We start from the raw sequence: 18,135 nt of genomic DNA, 5'->3' as shown, positions 1-18,135 counted from the left end.
TATTATAAGTTGGCAGATCTTCAGGCAGTATACATGGTCATATATTTTGTTTGGAAGGAGAAATAGCCAGATGTGTGATTATTCTCTGATTCATGCTCCTTAGTCAATGGACTGGCTAGATAACAGGGACTGGAAAGAGGATGGTGGAAACTTTGTGAGAAAGACATCTGGGGAAGAAGTATTTGGATAAATCTCTCCACATCGGTAAAGGATGGGAAGGTCCCTGTATCACATGTAAATGGCCAATAAAAAGTGACTTCAGAGGTGAGGAGATCCAAACAATAACAAAGTAGATAGGATGATCCTTTGCATGAACATTTATCCTATGTCCCCTTCCATTTTTGTCACTAACCAATGATCCCATGAATGAGGTGACTGTGCTAGAAGAGATACAGGTTATACAAGAGCTTGACTTGCCAAGGCTGACCAGGACACAGCTGCTGCTGAGTACCAGATCTGCCAACAGCAGAGAACAATACTGTGCTTGAGATATGGCACCATTCCCCAGGCTCAGAAATTATGGAACTGGTGGCAGGTTGACTTACATTGAAAAATTCCACAAGTGAAAGGACAGTGCTTTGCCTTCCTGGAGTGGGTACTTATTCTAGTTATGTATTTGCCTTTCCTGCGTGCATTACTTCTGCCAAACCACCATCTGTGAACTTACAGAATGCCTTATCCACCATTGTGATATTCCCCCACGGTATTACTTACTTCACAGACAGAGAAGTGTGACAGTGGGCCTAAGATTGTGGAATCCACTTATTTTAATAGGATCCTCAGCATCCTGAAGCAGCTTGCCTAATAGAGTGGTGGGATGACCTTTTGAAGACAGTTATAGCACAGATTAGGTGGCATTAGACTGGATGGCTGGGACAAGAGTCTCCAGAAGGTGGATATGCTTTGCATCAGCATCAAATATATGGTATAGTCTCTCCCATATCCAGGATCCATGAGTTCAGGGCTTAGGGGTAAAATGGAACAGTTCCACATGCTATCACCCCTACTGACTCAATAGGAAAAATTTGTTTCCTATTCCCATGACCTTAATTCTGCTGTCATAGAAGTTTTGGTTCCAAATAAAGGAGTACTACTGTTAGGAGAACAATAAGCATTCCATTAAATGGAAGCTAAGACTATCCCCCGGCCACTTTGGGTTCTGATCCCCTTAAGCCTACAGATAAGAAAGGAGTGTTAGGAGGGTTATTGATTTAGAATCCCAAGGGAAAAAAATTGGATTCCTTCTCTACTACAGAGGTTAAAAAAAAAATATGTCTGAAATGCAGAAGGCCCTTTAGGGTGTCTCTTGGGACTCCTTTGTCCTTTGGTTAATGTCGAGGGCAAACTGCAACAACCTAATCCAGGCAGGATGACAAAAGACACAGGACCTTCAGGAATGAGTGTATGGGTCAATCCTCCAGGAAAAGAGCCAAGACTTTCTGAAGTTTTGCCCAGGGTAGAAAAAAATACAGAAAGGGAAGTAGGTGAAGACAGCTAATGCCATGTGACCATTTGAATAAATTAAGATTATTGTTTCTGTGATCTTTTGTTAAGAATGTATTTTTGCAGATATTTGTGTTGTCTTTCTTGATTTCTTTATATGCAATATAACATCAATTAAGAAATATAAGTGGTTATCATATTTCAGATACTAAAAGTTTTGAGATAATAGTTATTAGGATGCCCTTTGGTAGCATCCTAAATAAAGGACATGGAAGAAGGGAACTTTTGTTCTTTGCATAAATGTCCTTGTTATCAATACCAAGTGCATTCCTTCACTGGCATTACAGCCTACCTCTTCAGGGTTGTGGCATATACTCAAGACAACCTGGGACATCCAGCGTGATGGACTGAACAACTACTGCATTTCTGGACTTTCCTTTGGTAAACAGCCATTGTGGGACTAACTAGACTATAACTTCTATTCGATTCTAATTAATACCCTCATATAGTATGTATGTATTTATAACCTATGCAAATATGTATTTGTTTTCATTTGGAAATTTCAATTTTTGATGGTTCAAGGGATAGATAGATAGATAGATAGATAGATAGATAGATAGAAAGAAAGAAAGAAGTTTGGAGAAGTCATTCATCCAATACATTTGGTGTGTGTTTATGCTCTGTGGGTGGTGATCTGAGATCTATTCACAGCATCCCATAACTCCAGAGCAGAAAACCACAGTGGCTCTCTAGTTTCATTGTGTGAGTGTTCCTAAATAAATATTTGATATTCTTTTATTCAGGAAGTTTGAACTCCCTAACTCCACCCACAGGTGTGTGTGTGTGTGTGTGTGTGTGTGTGTGTGTGTGTGTGTGTGTGTGTTTTATAGGTGGGGAGGGGGAATTTATCTCATCAGTTCTTAAGACCCATGACTGATTCAGAGTGGAAGAGTCTGTGTTAGAAGATGGAGCAGGTTTATGTTCACAGAATTCAACTCTGCAAAGTTGCCTAGCTCTAGTTTCTTTCTCTTTCCTCGTAGGTGTTTTCATAGGCAAGACCATTTCTGGATTTTGGGAATATAAAGAAACTAAATGGTATGACCTGACAGATAATATCTATTTACATCTTAAAGAAGGTAATTCTCTGGTTCTCATTATTTTCATGATTTCATTTATTCTGAAACTCCTTTAGTATTTCTGAAATGTCTTTCTAAAGAGCTCACTGTTTCTAACCTATGGCATGATTTGATTTCTTCCTTCAGAACACAAAGGGCTTACAATGGTAGATATGGTTTTAACAAACCACTTTTTAGTCATCCTCACCTCTTTGGGTCTTTTTGTAAGTAATGACCTCCGTTATCCAGTCTCTTCACACATACAGGTATGAAAATTATTTTGTAATCCATTTATAACTCTTAATAGCTACTATGGTATAAAAAGAAATGTTTTACGATTGAATTGTGAATAGTATATCTTAGAACTAAAAATTGAAAACATGATACCACAACTTTTCTCTTTGCTTCATAGTCTTTGAAATACAAGTTGAAATTGGCATTAGAATTGTTGCTGTACCGTTTCTAGTAAATTTTAAACATATGTAATGGAAAAAACATCATCTATCTTCTACTTGTCTGTTTATTTAATGGCTAGTATGTTTCAAAAATGCTACAATGTAATTTACATAGCTAGATGTTATAATATAACTAACAAAAATTAAGTATTGTCAAAGAAATTATACATGCCTAAGATGATAGAGACCCCAATTATCCTAAAATAAATGCACACTGTACAAGTATATTGAAATGGCATATTGTCCACATGTGAGTGTAAAATCACAAGCTAATCAACAATAAAGCAGACACCAATGTTCTTCCTATAACTGGGAATCAATCCTGTTGGGAAATTATATGGTAGGGCAACTGAAAATCATTCCACCAAGAAGCAAGGAAAAATTAGTCTGGCGCCTTAGACCACTAGGCCATCCTGACACCTGAAGCAAGGAATAATGAAGTTGGGAACTTTTATCCAGGCCTAGCTCCAGAGACTACAAAGTTTCCTCAGACAAAAAGACATGGGAAGATAATAAGAAATAAGATAACTCTGGGACAAAGAAAAGAGAAATATATATTTAGACAGAGCTATATACATACCATGAATTCCCATCAAGAGACTGGATGAGAAGCTACATTAATGTTTGGCCATATATTTGCTGGAATACAAAAGAAAACATGAGTGTGCTCTCTCTCTCTCTCTCTCTCTCTCTCTCTCTCTCTCTCTCTCTCTCTCTCTCTCTCTCTTTGTGTGTGTGGGGGGGGGGTACAGCTTAAACTACAAAGGTTTGTTATACCTTCTGAAAAGCAACTAAATTTTTAACTTTCTTATTTTCTCTCTCTTCCTCCTCCTCCCCTTCCTCCTCCAGCTGTCAAGAGCAGACTTTTGTGGTTTTGAAATGGTAAGACTTTTTATTTCCTAATATTGGTTTACAATATACACATTCTGTGGTAAGTTGCAAAGCAATAATTCACAATCTAGATGTTTCCTGCTACCTTAAAATTATTTTCAGTTTAAACAAAAACTTATTTTCATAGCCACCATGCCCTCCTCATTTCGGCAGCCGTCTTTCCTTCTGGTGGGTTCTCTCTTGGTTGTGGAGACTGCTCAGGCATGCTCTGCTTGGAGATGCCCAGGTGGGAAGGGTGAGGCCTGGAATCTGAGAGAAGTTTTGCTTCCCAACCCACCTGCCCTGTATCTAACCTGTATCTGTCCATTTTGGACAAAAACTGCCATGAGATCTGACAACTCTGTTTCTGTCCTTTGGGGGCACTTTTCCCGCTATTAGCTTACTTCCTTCTCTGTTATGAAATATCTGTCACATTCAACAAGGCCGTTTTCAACACACATAGCATGCATCGTCACTAGTGAAAGGGACACAAAATTATAACTATTCATTCTCAGGCCTTGTCGTGTCCCCTTAATTTCTGTCCTGTGTTGTAGACAGTCACTACAAAGAAAAAAACCACACTTACTTCTCAGGAACCAACTAGAATTAATTGCAAGATCAAAGTATCAGTGGGAGGAAACGAGAAACAGAGAACTGGGAAATCAGTAGAGAAAACAAATAAATGATGGAAAGAACAAATGGAAATCGTTTATCTTATCTCAAATTCACGTGCTCAGACTCAGTCAATTGCCCATCAAAGATGTTTGTGTGGTAGAGATGGAGCTCCATGGTTGATCTTTTGCCTTGCATACTCAGGCTCTGTGTTCAATTCCCAGCAACACCAATGTAGTCAATGTACAGAAATAGTTACTTGTTATTTTACTGAAATGGAGGATAGAAATTATTTCTCCAAACTCAGGATACTCTGTTTAAACAGTAGAATGTGGACTCAAATAATGAGGTCATGGCTCCTGGTAACACAGGGCAGCAAAGGAAAGGCAAGTAGGGGATCCTGCAGAGAGAGAGCTTGCCCTCAGAACTCCAGGAACTATCGAACTTTCTCATCAATGGGTGGGGAGGGAGGGGCTATGAAAGAGAAGAGAGAAGACTGATGGAAGGGAGAACTGAGTTTTCCCTAAGCCTGAGGTGACAGGCTCAAGGACATTTTCAGGGAAAGAAGAGTTTCCACGGTGAACTTCCAATGTACGGAAATAGCAACTAAGAGGAGTAGAGAGCATGGTCTCCTCTCATTCAAGCATGGCAGAGACTAACGGATTCTGAAGAGCACTCTTGAGTTCTCCTTTCAAAATATGTCTGATGTCACCTGGGGTCCCAGTAGATCACAGTCATTCAAATAAAGAGATGTTCAACAGTGTTAGTGGTGAGCAGAGCAGCTGTACCAGAGCAACAAAATTTAGCCAATAAAATCAAAGGCACACACTGAGCTTCTGCCATGCTCATTGTTATTGTCACTGAGATAGCACAAAAGAATTTCTGGGACTACATTCCACAGTTGTTATTAAAAGTGAAGTAAAGTGAAAGATAGAATAGCCATTGACTAGATGCAGACTTAGTGCCACAGAAGGAAAAGTCAACCATCTTCAAATGTTTGGGGGAAATTGTTAGAAACTTCAGGGCAATGATAATCCATCAAGGAAAGGTCCACAAGGTGAGTGATACAGTTCTCAGAAAGGAGACCAGGTCCCTCACACCTCAGAACATAATAAAACCTTTGTTTGTCAGTCTGAGATTTGAATGTGATTGCATTTTTTCTCCCTGCCTGTTGATTCTTTTATGTTCAAATAGAAGGAAAAAAAAATTTTTTTCCTTCTTCCTGTGACCTTCATCTCTGTCTGATTATTGTGTTGGTGCAAGAACCCACTGACTTGATAACAGAGTCACACTAAAGTATGTATTCAGTAAACAGTGTTGGATATATAGATTAGCAGAGTACTCTGGGAGAGAAAAAAGTGTTTTTAGCAGTGGGGCAGTAGGCTAGGTAGGGCATAGGGTCAGGGGAGGGCAGGCTCTGGGGGATGGGGGAGTTGTGTATCAGAGCACCAGGAGCACTCTTGCTGGGGACAGGACATGGGAGGGGCAAGATTTGGGGTCAATCCAGGCAGTTCCCAGGGAAGGGTGTGTGGGGGGATTCAACCATAACTGATCCCAGACTCACCTCGGGCAGAGAGGTCAAAGATCAAGGAGGTGAAGACTCAGGGTGGTCCCCCCACCCCCGTGGATAGGCGGTCTCCAGCAGGGGCCCGGAGCTCCTGCAGAGGACAGGCAATGGGAAACTTTGGAATTTTTAAAGCATGTCTCTTTCTGTTTAAAAATCTTAACTCCAGATTTGACCCAGGTGACATTTTCTTTTATGTATTTATATAGGTTGACTATATCAAAGGAAAACTGTGGTATAATGAAAAATGTTTTGCAAACAGAGAAAAATTTGAAGGTAAATTTTAAGACATGTTAACAGACTGTATCACTATTGGTTACATATATAGATTAAATTAAATACATTAATTCAAAACTGAATAAAATGGGTAGAAACTATTACGTAGGAATTAATGACCTAACCGTGAGAAAGCCAGGCTCAGTGGTGGTGTTTACTTGTTATCCCTTTAACTCTTACTAGGCAGAAACAGGACACTGCTGGCTAGAGGCTGCCCTGGGCCGCATACTTACAGCTTTTCTGAGAATGAATGGGAATGGCACTCCGCCTTAATGCAAGAGAACTGTGTGCAAAGATGCATCAGTAGGCGGTAGAGAAAAGGCACTGTTTTATTCAGGCAGCTCTGTTAACACTAACACTTCCTACGTCAGTGTGGCTCACATTTTCCTCACCTTTGTGCCTTACAGTTGATTATGTGACCATCACTTTCGACAGAAACAGGACCCTAAGTGAGGTATGACATAGAAAACTTTCAAAGGTAGGACATTCCGTTACGCACGATTTCAGGAATGGTTGTTAATCTAAAGTATGCTACATAACACACAGAAAAACTTAATCGAGCCCAGTGGTGTCTCCTTGTAGACTTAATAGCAGATACCTACTTTTGTTAAAGCCCAGTGACTCTAGCCGAATAATCCATACCAGAGAAGTAGGGTTCTTTGAATTCGCTTCTGAAAGTGAATATACCCAGGAGAAAAAAAAATAGATGATAAAGAATTAAAATTATGATTGGTGGGCCAGGTGTGGTGGCACACAGCTGTTCTAGTAATCAGTAGGTGGACAAAAAAATCACAATCACTATGAAATTAGATTACATATTCTTGGTCAGCATAGGTTCACATAGTGAAAACATGTCTCAAAAACTTCTGTATACGTGTGTGGTGTGTGTGTGTGTGTGTGTGTGTGTGTGTGTGTGTGTGTGTGTGTGTGTGTGAATGCATCCATTGACTAATTTTCCTACAGTAACTAGTAATGATTTGTGTTTCAAAAGCAATATTAACTCTCCTCTTTTTGTAGTCCAGTTCCTGTTTTTATAGTAAAGAACCATTTCTTCATTGGCTGCCTTGCTTATCCTCTACTTTTAAAAATACAAGTATTTTTCCAGATGTGATAACATTTCTTATTGACCAAGAAAGTCAAACTGGAATTTATCTCCTCCATAATCGGGTAAGTCTTACAGCTCAGAGGTGTTTGCTATATTGCCAAGAACTGCAAATTGATCTTACAGGACATTATTTCCAACTTATCATGATTTCAAGCATAAAAGCTTAAGAAATGATCCATAGAATAGTATAGAAGCTTATGAAATTATTAATGATCCATAGAATAGTTTTAAAAAAATATTTGTCATTCCCGCTGCTGGAAATTAAACTTGTGATGTTGGTTGTTTCCTTGTTGTTCGTTACTAATTCTCCAGGGGAGTTTAAGACGAGTATTTTCCGTACAATCTAAAGTTCCTTGACTGGGTTAGTTTAAATGAACACCACACAAAAAAGGAACACCTTGTCACAGCTATAGATATTTTCTGTTGTATAGGTCTTTAACCGGGGCTATTATTTAGAATTATTCCCAGAGTCATTAGAAAACTTAGGAGTTGTCTAAGTGGCTGTTCAGCACTCAGTCCTAAGTGGGACACGTATGTCACCCTTCCAAAGCCCATGTAACATTAAATAAGCTGCTTTTTCAGCTGAACTTGTTTTAAGGCAGGGTCTCACTAGGCGGCACTGGGTATCCTCGAGCTCATAATAACTATGAATGTATGACTCCTATGTGCCGCCATGCCTGCCTATGCTGACCATACTTTAGACTAAATTGATGTCTTCCTGGAAAAAACAAGTTACTTTTTTGAGAGATGAGTTTCAGGATAACAACAGGAGTGAAGAAGGTGATGGTGCTGGTCCATGTAGATATCTCTCTCAGAGACATGAGATGCCCCAGGAAAAGGGATTTAGGATAGGTATATTTGCTGCCTTTCTTCTGAGAGCAGAACTGCTGTGAAAAGAAATGATTAGTAGTCTCATTCCCAAGACTTTGCTGCCTTTAGTCAAACAAGGGAAGAGCTAAGACAGCTGTTCCCTGTTGTATAGGTGAAAGTCTTCAACTTTTTTTTTATCCTGTAGTTTAATTTTTCTTTGTTTCTTTATTATTATTATTATTATTTATTTTTCTTATTTTACATATCGATCCCAGTTCCTTCTCCCTCCCCACCTCTCTCCCACCCTCCCATGCCCCCCAACCACCCTTCCATCCCATTCCCCATCCCCACTCCACAGGGAGGGTGATGCCTTCATTATCCATATACCAATGAGGCATTTACAGGGTGTCAGAGTCTTGCTCCTTTCAAGACTATGGCCCCATATACTTGGGGTTTTGTCAGTACCCGCGTGTAGCATGGAAGACATGAGCATAGAGACTGAGAGGAGTCTATCTGGTTATTTTAGTAATGACTCACAAACATCTCAATACCATTTATTACACAACTTTGAACAAATCCTTTAGTTTCCTTTATTACATCTCAGCACCTGTGAAATGGACAGGTAGAGGAGTGGAGAAGAGTTACCAGTGATTGCTTATCTTTCCAGTTCTTTGCTGTGATGATGGACATGACCCTATCTTAATTAAAATAATGAGAACGTCTGGAAATTATTACATGGGCAAAAAAAAAAAATAGAATAAATCTGATGACTTCTTTGTGGTTTTTCTAGACCTCCAAACAAACCTTTGTCTCTGTGTCAGTGCTCAAGGATGATAAACCAAACCAAACTCAGCCAAAATTTCCCAATTTCAAATTTCCCTTCTCATTCTCTAATCCAGTTGGAATGGTGTTCCATCCCCGAAGCCACTTTCTGTATGTTTATGGCAATCAGGTATGCAACCGTGGGATTTATTCTTTTGGAGGAAGAGTAGGCGTGTGTAGACAGAGTGGTTATGTACATGAAGAACAGGAGTGCTATGCTGATCTGGGTGGGAGACGCAGAAGGGGAGACGATGTGCGCGCATCAGCTGTTCACTGGGGCTGAGTTCTAAACTGAGCATGCGGCACCGTGGTTCTGATATTACCAGGTGTAATCCATTTCTTTACAACTCTATGACCTAGATGTTGCCCTTAATCCATTGAAAGTATGCTTTATCTGGTATTACTGGAGCTTGGCATTGCCTGGTTTCTCTCTGACTTTGTGTATGCATTCTGTGCTGGCTTTGCTGCTGTCTGAGCTCCTTCTAGTGATGTTCTCCATTCTTGGGACTCTAGTCAGACAGCAGCCTGAAAGCTTCGTAAAGCTTACATAACCTGTCATCAGCCAAGTGAAAAGTAAAGAACAAAAAATATAACAATGAAGAAATTCAGTACTACCGAGAAAGCACTGTGGTGACTTCTGGGCAATGTACTCAGTTCACTTTCACAGTGAGATTTCTTCCCTAGAAGTGAAAATTTTGATGGCTGAAGTTTAGTCAAGACAGAGAACAGAGTTTCTCTGTGAGAGTCTGAGATGCACATGACAGGTTACAGTTTTATTTCAGAGGTGCAAGCTCCTCAGTCATTAACTTCAAGGTATGATTTCTGTTTGGATAGAAAGTGGTTAAAGACTCCAGAGATTGGCAGCTTAACCTAGATTTTCTATTCACTTGATGACTATCTCAGAACATCTACTGCTTGTGAATAACTCCCTCTAGCAAACACTCATATGGAAAGACAAGCAGTGCCGATCTAAACTCACTGAAAACAATCAGGGGAGCAAAGCACTGTAACTCCCCCTGCAATCCCAACAGTCTATAGGCACAATACGTTGAGCTGAGAAGATGGCTCACCTGGTTTTACTTGCTCTGGGAGTATGAGGACCTGAGTTCAAGTCCCCAATACCAGTGTAAAAGGATGACCAGAACTGTTCAAGTCCCCAATACAAGTGTAAAAGGATGACCAGGACTGTTCATATCTATAACAACAGTATTAGGGAGTAGAGACGGGCAGATCTAGAGAACTCACTGGACAGCCAATGTGTCCAAAGCAATAAACTTTCTACTCAATATATGAGTCTTTCTCAATAAAGTAGAGCACACAGTAGAGGAATTCACTCAATGACATCCTGTAGTCTCCCCATGAATGTAACACATTCTGTCTCTCTCTCTCTCTCTCTCTCTCTCTCTCTCTCTCTCACACACACACACACACACACACACACACACACACACAAGAGGGGGAGTTGAGGGAGAGGAGAGAAAATGATAATGCAATAAAATATCACTCAGTCACCTAGTTGACCTAATTTCTTCTGGCAATAGAAAACATTGAAAAAGTAGACCAGGTGTGTATGTGAGAATGTGTATGTGTGCCTGAGTTTGTGATGGATATGGAGATGTGAGGAAAATAGGAAGATCGGGCTAATAGGTAATTTTTTAAATTAGAGGTAACTTTCAGTGAGATATTATCTCTCCCTTTAGGTATGGCTTTCAATGGATGGTGGCAATTCTTTTGAATTAGTATGTGACTTTCAACATAACACTGTAAGGAAGACTGCTCATAGTTTTTATACTTCAGATATATCTTTTATTACACAAAGTGGAAGGATTTACAAGACAAAGGCAGGTAAGGAATTTTCTATTTGGGGTTGTAAGTTCGTTCTACATGTAGGTCAGGTCAGAGATGTAAGCTGTTTGAAAAGCATGTTGTATTCATCAACTAATAATAAGGTCTCAAATGCAGTGGTAATGGATTTGTTGGATCTACAGGGACAAAGCATATGAACAGCCATAAAAAAAGATGAAGCCCAGATTAGCATTCTGTGTTCTTGGTACTGTTTCCTTTTCCCAAACCAAGTAACAATACACACCACAAGGGAGATACAATTTTTCTCCACATGTTATAGACAGCATATTACTTAATACTCACAATCACAATGCCAAATATGGTAGTGTGTTTTTTGGGGGTTTTCTAATAAAGCTTAGTTCACAGAAGCCTAATAGGTGGCACTGTATGAATGATTGTTTATTCTCCATCTTCTTACAGTTTCTTTGATTAAATTAACAAGGCTGTCAGTTTGTTGCACAATGAAACCAACAGCCAGGAGTGAGTGATCTAACTTAGAATAGTTGACTCCCCTCCAATACAGTTGAATGCTGCCAGCTGGACTTGGGACCTGAATCATGAAGTGCATGGTCCTTGTATTTCTGTATCCCTCTGATCAGCGTTTTCATTTGATTACATTCATTTCCCCTTCCCTTTCTTCCCTCTAACCTTTGCCCTGCATGTCCTCTTTCTCTCAAATTTATATCTTTTTTTCATTAATTGTTGTGAAATATATGTACCCAGGCACAGAGTCTATTCAGTCTGTATACTATATGTAATATAACAATAGATAATATAGTGTTACCTGTATTATGTGTATCGTTTCAGCACTGACCATTTGATATTAGCAAACATATCAGGATCCTCTTTCCTGGGGAAGACTATTTTCCTGCTCTCAGCATTCCTTACTTACCTGTAGCTCTCTATCTAGGGTTGGGGCCCATGAGATTTCACCCTTTGTGTTATCATGTCAGTCGGTTGTTTGTTCAGGTCTTCTTTGGGAGTCATATTGTTGAGACTTCATAATATAGATGCCCCGATATTTCTAGTGGACACACGCAGATGATATCATGACTTCCTGTTCTGGCTCTTACAATCTTTCTTCCCATTCTTCCACAATGCATCCTGAGCCTCAGGTGCAGGAATTATAATGTCAATACATGCATTGTGGCTGGGAACAACATGATCCCTTGTTCTCTGCCATTTGATTAGTTGTGCTGTCCTTTAATGGTTGTCTGTTGGAAATTGGAATTTCTTTGATAAGGGGTGAAAACAATTAACTATGCATATAAGGATGAATATTTAGATTGTAGTTGAATATTTAGATTGTAGTTAGGAATTATGCTGGTTTAGTAAAGAGATGGTTGTATGTTACAAATAGGTTTTTCCTGGACCCACCGCCACGCCAGCCCCAATAACACACAGAGACTCTGTATTAGATATAATGCTGTTGGCCAGTTACTAGTTTCTTATCAGCTAGCTCTGTCTTAAGTATTAACTCATTTCTATTAATCTAAGTATTTCCATGTGGTCTCATCTTACCAGAGAGAGGGGGCAGGCGGTTCTGCTCCCTCCCGTCTCTCCATGCTGACTCCTCCCTACTACTTCCTCGAATCCTCCTTGTCTCCTAGTCCCGCCTATCTTGCTTTCCTATTGGCCAACAGTGCTTTATTCATTAACCAGTATGAGAAACATATTTACAGAATGACATCTCCCATCAGCTGTGTATTCTCATCCAAGATCCATGATCTCAGAAACTCAGACTACTTAGGTTTCTCCTAGTCATGATTTTCCTCTTGTTGTTAAGAACAGTGAGAGAGAGAGAGAGCTATTGGTTACCACCAAGATATGTGTCTTAGTAAGGGTTTCTATTGCTATGAAGAGATGCCATTAACAAGACAACTCTTATAAAGGAAAGCATTTCATGTAGGTGGCTCATTTACAGTTCAGAGGTTCGGTTCATTGTCATCACAGTGAGACATGGTGGTGTGCTGGCAAACATGGTGCTAGAGAATGGCTGAGAGTACTGCATCTTCCAGGGAACAGGAAATGGTCTACTCACTTGGAGTAGCTTGAGCATAGGAGACCTCAAAGCTCACCCCCATACTGATACCCTTCTTTCAACAAGGCCATACCTACTCCAACAAAGCCACACCACAACAAAGCCGCCCACTGGGGGCCATTTTCATTCAAACCACCACAATATGCATGCCAGTATTGTACCCTTAGAGTTATCATATCATGTTGCAATTATTGTAATTCATAGGTTTCATAGCTGTGTGGAACTAATGGTTACTTCCCTCCCTTCAAAGCTCGCCTGGCAACTTCTGGTACCATGAGATCTAGTCCCCAAAGAATGATGCTTTTAAATCAGATCCAGTGTGTATCCTCTGTTCAAACTGCATGGTTACTTTAGCAATAGGACTTATCATCTGGGAAGCAACCAAGGGCAACAGAAATAGCCTAGAATGTTTAGGAAATTTGTGAGCTTCCCAGACCAACAACTTGAAAGTGAGTTTCCTGTAACTAGTATTGGGGTTTTTGTTGGATAGTCTATGGCTCTTAAAGCATTATCATCCCAGGTGAGAAAATTTCATTTAAAAAATTACAAGTATGTGATTTCCAAAGTAGCTGTATGGGTTTGAAATCCCACAGACAGTGAATTAAGGGGTTCCCTTTTCCCCACACCCACTCCTAGCCACTTTCTTTCTTTTTTTTTTTTTTTTTTTTTTTTTTTTTGTATATTTTTATTTTTTTTTTTCAACAGGGTTTCTCTGAATTGTTTTGGAGCCTATCCTGGAACTCTCTCTGTAGACCAGGCTGGTCTTGAACTCACAGAGATCCTCCTGCCTCTACCTACCAAGTGCTGGGACTAAAGGTGTGTGCCACCGATGCCCTGCTCCTCCTAGCCACTTTCCTTTCTTTCTTTCTTTGTTTTGTGTCCTAGGTCGTGGTCTTTTAAGAAAAACTTTCATGTAATGCTGAGAGGGAAGCATCTTCTTCAGTGTTTAGGCAGAATATGATGTAGGTATCTGTTAAGTCCATTTGATGATGCCATTCAATTCTGACATTTCTCTGCCTATTTTACATCCAGATGACCTATATGTTTGACTAACTGGGTTTTGAAATCACCTATTATTGATGGATTGATGCTAATCTGTGTCTTTAATTCTAACAGTAGATATTTATGAAATTGGGTGCATTTGAGTTTGGTACTCCTATGCTTAGGGGTAGTGTCTTCGGGTTTAATTGTTTCCTTGATTAGAATGAATTGTCTCTCTTTGTCACTTCTGGCTAGTTTTAGTTTAAACACTATTTTATCATATATTAGTATGGCTGCACTTGTTTGCTTCCTGGCCTCGTTTGACTTTTTAACATTTCCCTTTAAGGTACTACTCATCTTTAAAATTCAAGTGAGTTTCTTATAGATAATAAATAGGTGGAATTCTTGATCCATTCCACCAACCTCTGTTGTTTAATTGGAGAATTGAGTCCATTAATTTTTTTATTTACATTTGAAACAAGCTTGTTTTACAGTCAGCCCCAGTTCCCACACCCTCCTGTTCCTCCCAAGAACCACCATCCCATGCCTTTTCTGCTCCCTGAGGAGGATGAGGCCTTCCATGGGGAGTCTTCAAAGTCTGTCATATCGTTTGGAGCAGGGCCTAGGCCCTCACCTGTGTGTCTAGGCTGAGGGAGTATCCCTCTTTGTGGAATAGACTTCCAAAGTCCTTTCATATACTAGGGATAAATACTGATCCACTACCAGAGGCCCCATAGTCTGCCCAGTCCTCCCAACTCTTTGTTAGATTGAATATTTGTATTGCTTTCCTAGTTTCTACCTTATTGATTTCCACCCTCAAACTCACTCCTCTGGAGTGATTTTCCTCATTTTTGTTCTAGAGCGTTCAGTTGTACTGTTAATTCTCTAGTGTAACTATTCTCCAGTTTCCTTATGTGGGCACGTAGGGCTATGAACTGCTTTCAAAGTGTCCCATAAGTTTGGGTATGTTGTATGTTCATTCTCATTGAATTCTAGGAAGTCTTTAATTTTTCTTTCTTTCTTCCTTGACCCAGGAATGGTGCAATTGCGCATTGTTCAATTTCCATGAGTTTGTAAGGTTTCTGCAATTTCTGTTGTTGTTGTTGAATTCCAAGTTTAAAGCATGGTGATCTGATAGGATACAGGGGGTTATTCCAATTTTTTTGTACCTATTGAGGTTTGCTATATTGCCAAGTATATGGTCGATTTTAGAGAAGGTTCCATGTGGAGCAGAGAAGAAGGTATATTCTTTTGTGTTTGGATGAAATGTTCTATAGATGTCTGTTAGACCAAATTGGATCATAACTTCTGTTAGTTCCTTTGTTTCTTTGTTAATTTTCTGTCTGGTGGTCCTGTCTAGTGTTGAGAATGGGGTGTTGAAATCTCCCACCATAAGTGTTTGAGATCTTTGTGTGATTTGAATTTTAGTAATGTTTCTTTTACGAATGTGGATGCCTTTATATTTGGGGCATAGATGTTCAAAATTGAGACTACATCTTGATGGATTCCTCCTGTGATGAAGAAGAAATGACCTTCATCTCTTTTGATTGATTTTAGTTTAAAGTCTGATTGGTTAGATATTAATATTGCTACACCCACTTGTTTCTTGGGTCCATTTGATTGAAAAATCTTTTCCCAACCCTTAACTCTGAGGTCAATTCTATCTTTGAAGTTGAGGTGTGTTTCTTGTATGGAGCAGAAGGATGGATTCTGTCTTTGTATCCATACTGCTAGCATGTGTCTTTTTATAGGCAAGTTAAGTCCATTAATTTTGAGGGATATTAATAACCACTGATTGTTAATTCTTGTTTTGTTTGGATTTGGCAGTAGTGGTGGTATTATGTGTGGATTTGCCCCTGGTTTTCTTTTGGCCGTTGGTAAAGTAGGATTATCTATTGCCTATGTTTTTCTGGGTGTAGTTGACTTCCTTGAGTTGGAGTTTTTCTTTCACAACTTTCTGTAGGGATGAATTAGTTGATAAGGATTATTGAAATCTGGACTTTCATGGAATATCTTGGTTTCTCCATCTATGGTGATTGAAAACTTTGCTGGATATAGTAGTCTGGGTTGGCATCTCTGGTCTCTTAGTGTCAGTAGAATATCCAGGACCTTCTGGCCTTCAGAGTTTCCATGGAGAAGTCAGGTGTAATTCTGATATGTTTGCCTTTATATGATACTTGGCCTTTTTCCTTTGCTGCTCTTAATATTCTTTCTTTATTCTGTATGCTTGATGTTTTGATTATTATGTGGCAAAGGGACTTTTTTGTGGTCCACTCTAGTTGGTGTTCTGTAAGCTTCTTGTACTTTCATTGGCATGTCTTTCTTTTGCTTGGGAAAGTTTTCTTCTATGGTTTTGTTGAATATATTTTCTGCACCTTTGAGTTGGATTTTTTCACCTTCACTTATACTTATTATTCTTAAGTTTGACCTTTGCATAGATGGTGTCCCACATTTCCTGGATATTTTGTGTTAGGGATTTGTTGGACTAAAGAATTTCTTTGGTCAATGAATCTATTTCTTCTAGTGTTTCTATAACACCTGAGATTCTCTCTTCCCTGTCTTATATTCTGTTGGTTATGCCTGAATGTTCCTGATCATTTACCAAGCTTTTCTATTTCCAGTATTCCTACTGTGGTTGGAGGTGGAACCAGGATGCTGGCAGTCTCTGGGAAGGCCAGTCCATGGGGACAGGCCCCCTGCACAGTCCTCAGGAAGCCAAGGCCATTAATATTTAAAAGTATTTTTGATACTGTTGTATTCTTTCTGTTTCACAGCATCACTGATTTTCTTTGTGGAGTCTCCTGGCTGTGCATATTCCTCTCTTCAGCTAAAAGAATTGCTTTCTGTATTTTTTTTTTTTTTTAGGATTTGCCCACTGGGTATAAATTCTTTAATGCTGTTTGAATTAGGGAAAGTTTTTCTTTCTTCTTCAACTATGGCAGCTAGTTTTACTGGGCACAGTAACCTAGGCTGACGGTTGTGGTCTTTTGAAACTTGTTTTCAGGCTATTCTGGCTTGTTTGTTTGTTTGTTTTTGTTTTTTGAGACAGTGTTTCTTTGTGGCTTTGGAAGCTGTCCTGAAATTAGCTCTTGTAGACTAGTCTGGCCTTGAACTCACAGACCTGCCTCTGCCTCTGAGCTATTTTGGCTTTTTAAGTTATCATTGGAATTAGCTATTATCCTGCTAAATTTTCTTTTATATGTGACTTCTTTTTCTCTCTCTTGTATGGTTCAGTAGACTTTCTTTGCTATGTGTTCTTAGTGTTTTAACTATGATATGCTGTGGGGATTTTCTTTTCTGGTCTCTTTTATCTATTTGGTATTCTTGTTCATCTTGTATTTATATGGGTGTGACTTTCCTTAGTTTGAGGAAGTTTTCTTCTATGCTCTTATACCCAATCTGGTCTACGCCATTTACCTTGGGATTCTGTTCCCTTATTTGTTCTTATAATTCTAAGATTTTGTGTTTTCATAGTGTCCCACACTTCCTCTACATTATTTCCTGTGTTTTAAAAATGTGATCATATTCTCTGTTTATTTGGTCCAGATCCTCTACTTTATCTTCATCTCCTGATAGTCTAACTTCTGCTTGATTCGTTCTACTTACAATGCTTTTCTTTGGATGTTCTAGTTGAGGTATTGGGTTTTTCAATTACATAATCATTTTAGCTTGACTCCTCATCAGTGTTTCTCTTTGTTGAATTCTTTTCTCAAGTTCTGGGTTGACGGAGGATGTCCTTCTCTGTGCTGTGAATATATGTTTCTGTTATTGGTTGATGAATGAAGCTGCTTTGGCCAATAGATAGGCAGGATGTAGCCAGGCAGGAATTATAGGCAAGCAAACCAGAGGAGGAGAATGTGGAGAAGAATAACCCAGCTAGTGAGTTGCCAGCAAGATGCCATGTAGTTGCCCAGAAAGCAAGAGGCTTGGGCATCACTGGTAAGCAAAGACCGTGAGGAGATACAGAAAGAAATAGAAATGGGTTAATAATTAAGAGAGAGCTAGCCAAGAAAGAAGCCTGAGCCGTTGGCTGAACAGTTTATAATTGATATAAGCCTCTGTGTGTTTATTTGGGACTGCAGGGTGGTGGGACCAGGAGGAACAGAAACTTACATCTTGTCCTCACCCTTCCATCAGCCTTGATGTTTGTGTTTTCTTGGCATCACTCAGGCACTTATTCTCTCAGAGTTTCCCCA

The 18,135-nt window shown here is 39.5% G+C and overlaps 1 protein-coding gene across 1 annotated transcript in view; it reads left to right on the top strand.

Moving 5' to 3' along the window:
- Positions 1–18,135, top strand: part of LOC127231073 (cation channel sperm-associated auxiliary subunit beta) — a 102,568-nt gene that overhangs the window by 43,079 nt on the left and 41,354 nt on the right. The window contains exons 7-14 of the mRNA XM_051196478.1: positions 2,484–2,579; positions 2,706–2,824; positions 3,863–3,895; positions 6,269–6,335; positions 6,743–6,789; positions 7,353–7,502; positions 9,041–9,202; positions 10,773–10,917. Coding sequence (XP_051052435.1) covers positions 2,484–2,579; positions 2,706–2,824; positions 3,863–3,895; positions 6,269–6,335; positions 6,743–6,789; positions 7,353–7,502; positions 9,041–9,202; positions 10,773–10,917 — 819 coding nt within the window. The remainder of the gene's footprint in view (positions 1–2,483; positions 2,580–2,705; positions 2,825–3,862; positions 3,896–6,268; positions 6,336–6,742; positions 6,790–7,352; positions 7,503–9,040; positions 9,203–10,772; positions 10,918–18,135) is intronic.

This window comes from Phodopus roborovskii, unplaced genomic scaffold (assembly GCF_943737965.1).
Source record: "Phodopus roborovskii unplaced genomic scaffold, PHOROB, whole genome shotgun sequence".
Classification (NCBI taxonomy): domain Eukaryota; kingdom Metazoa; phylum Chordata; class Mammalia; order Rodentia; family Cricetidae; genus Phodopus; species Phodopus roborovskii.
Note: the sequence above shows the minus strand (reverse complement) of the source record. Positions and strands in the feature narration are given on the sequence as shown.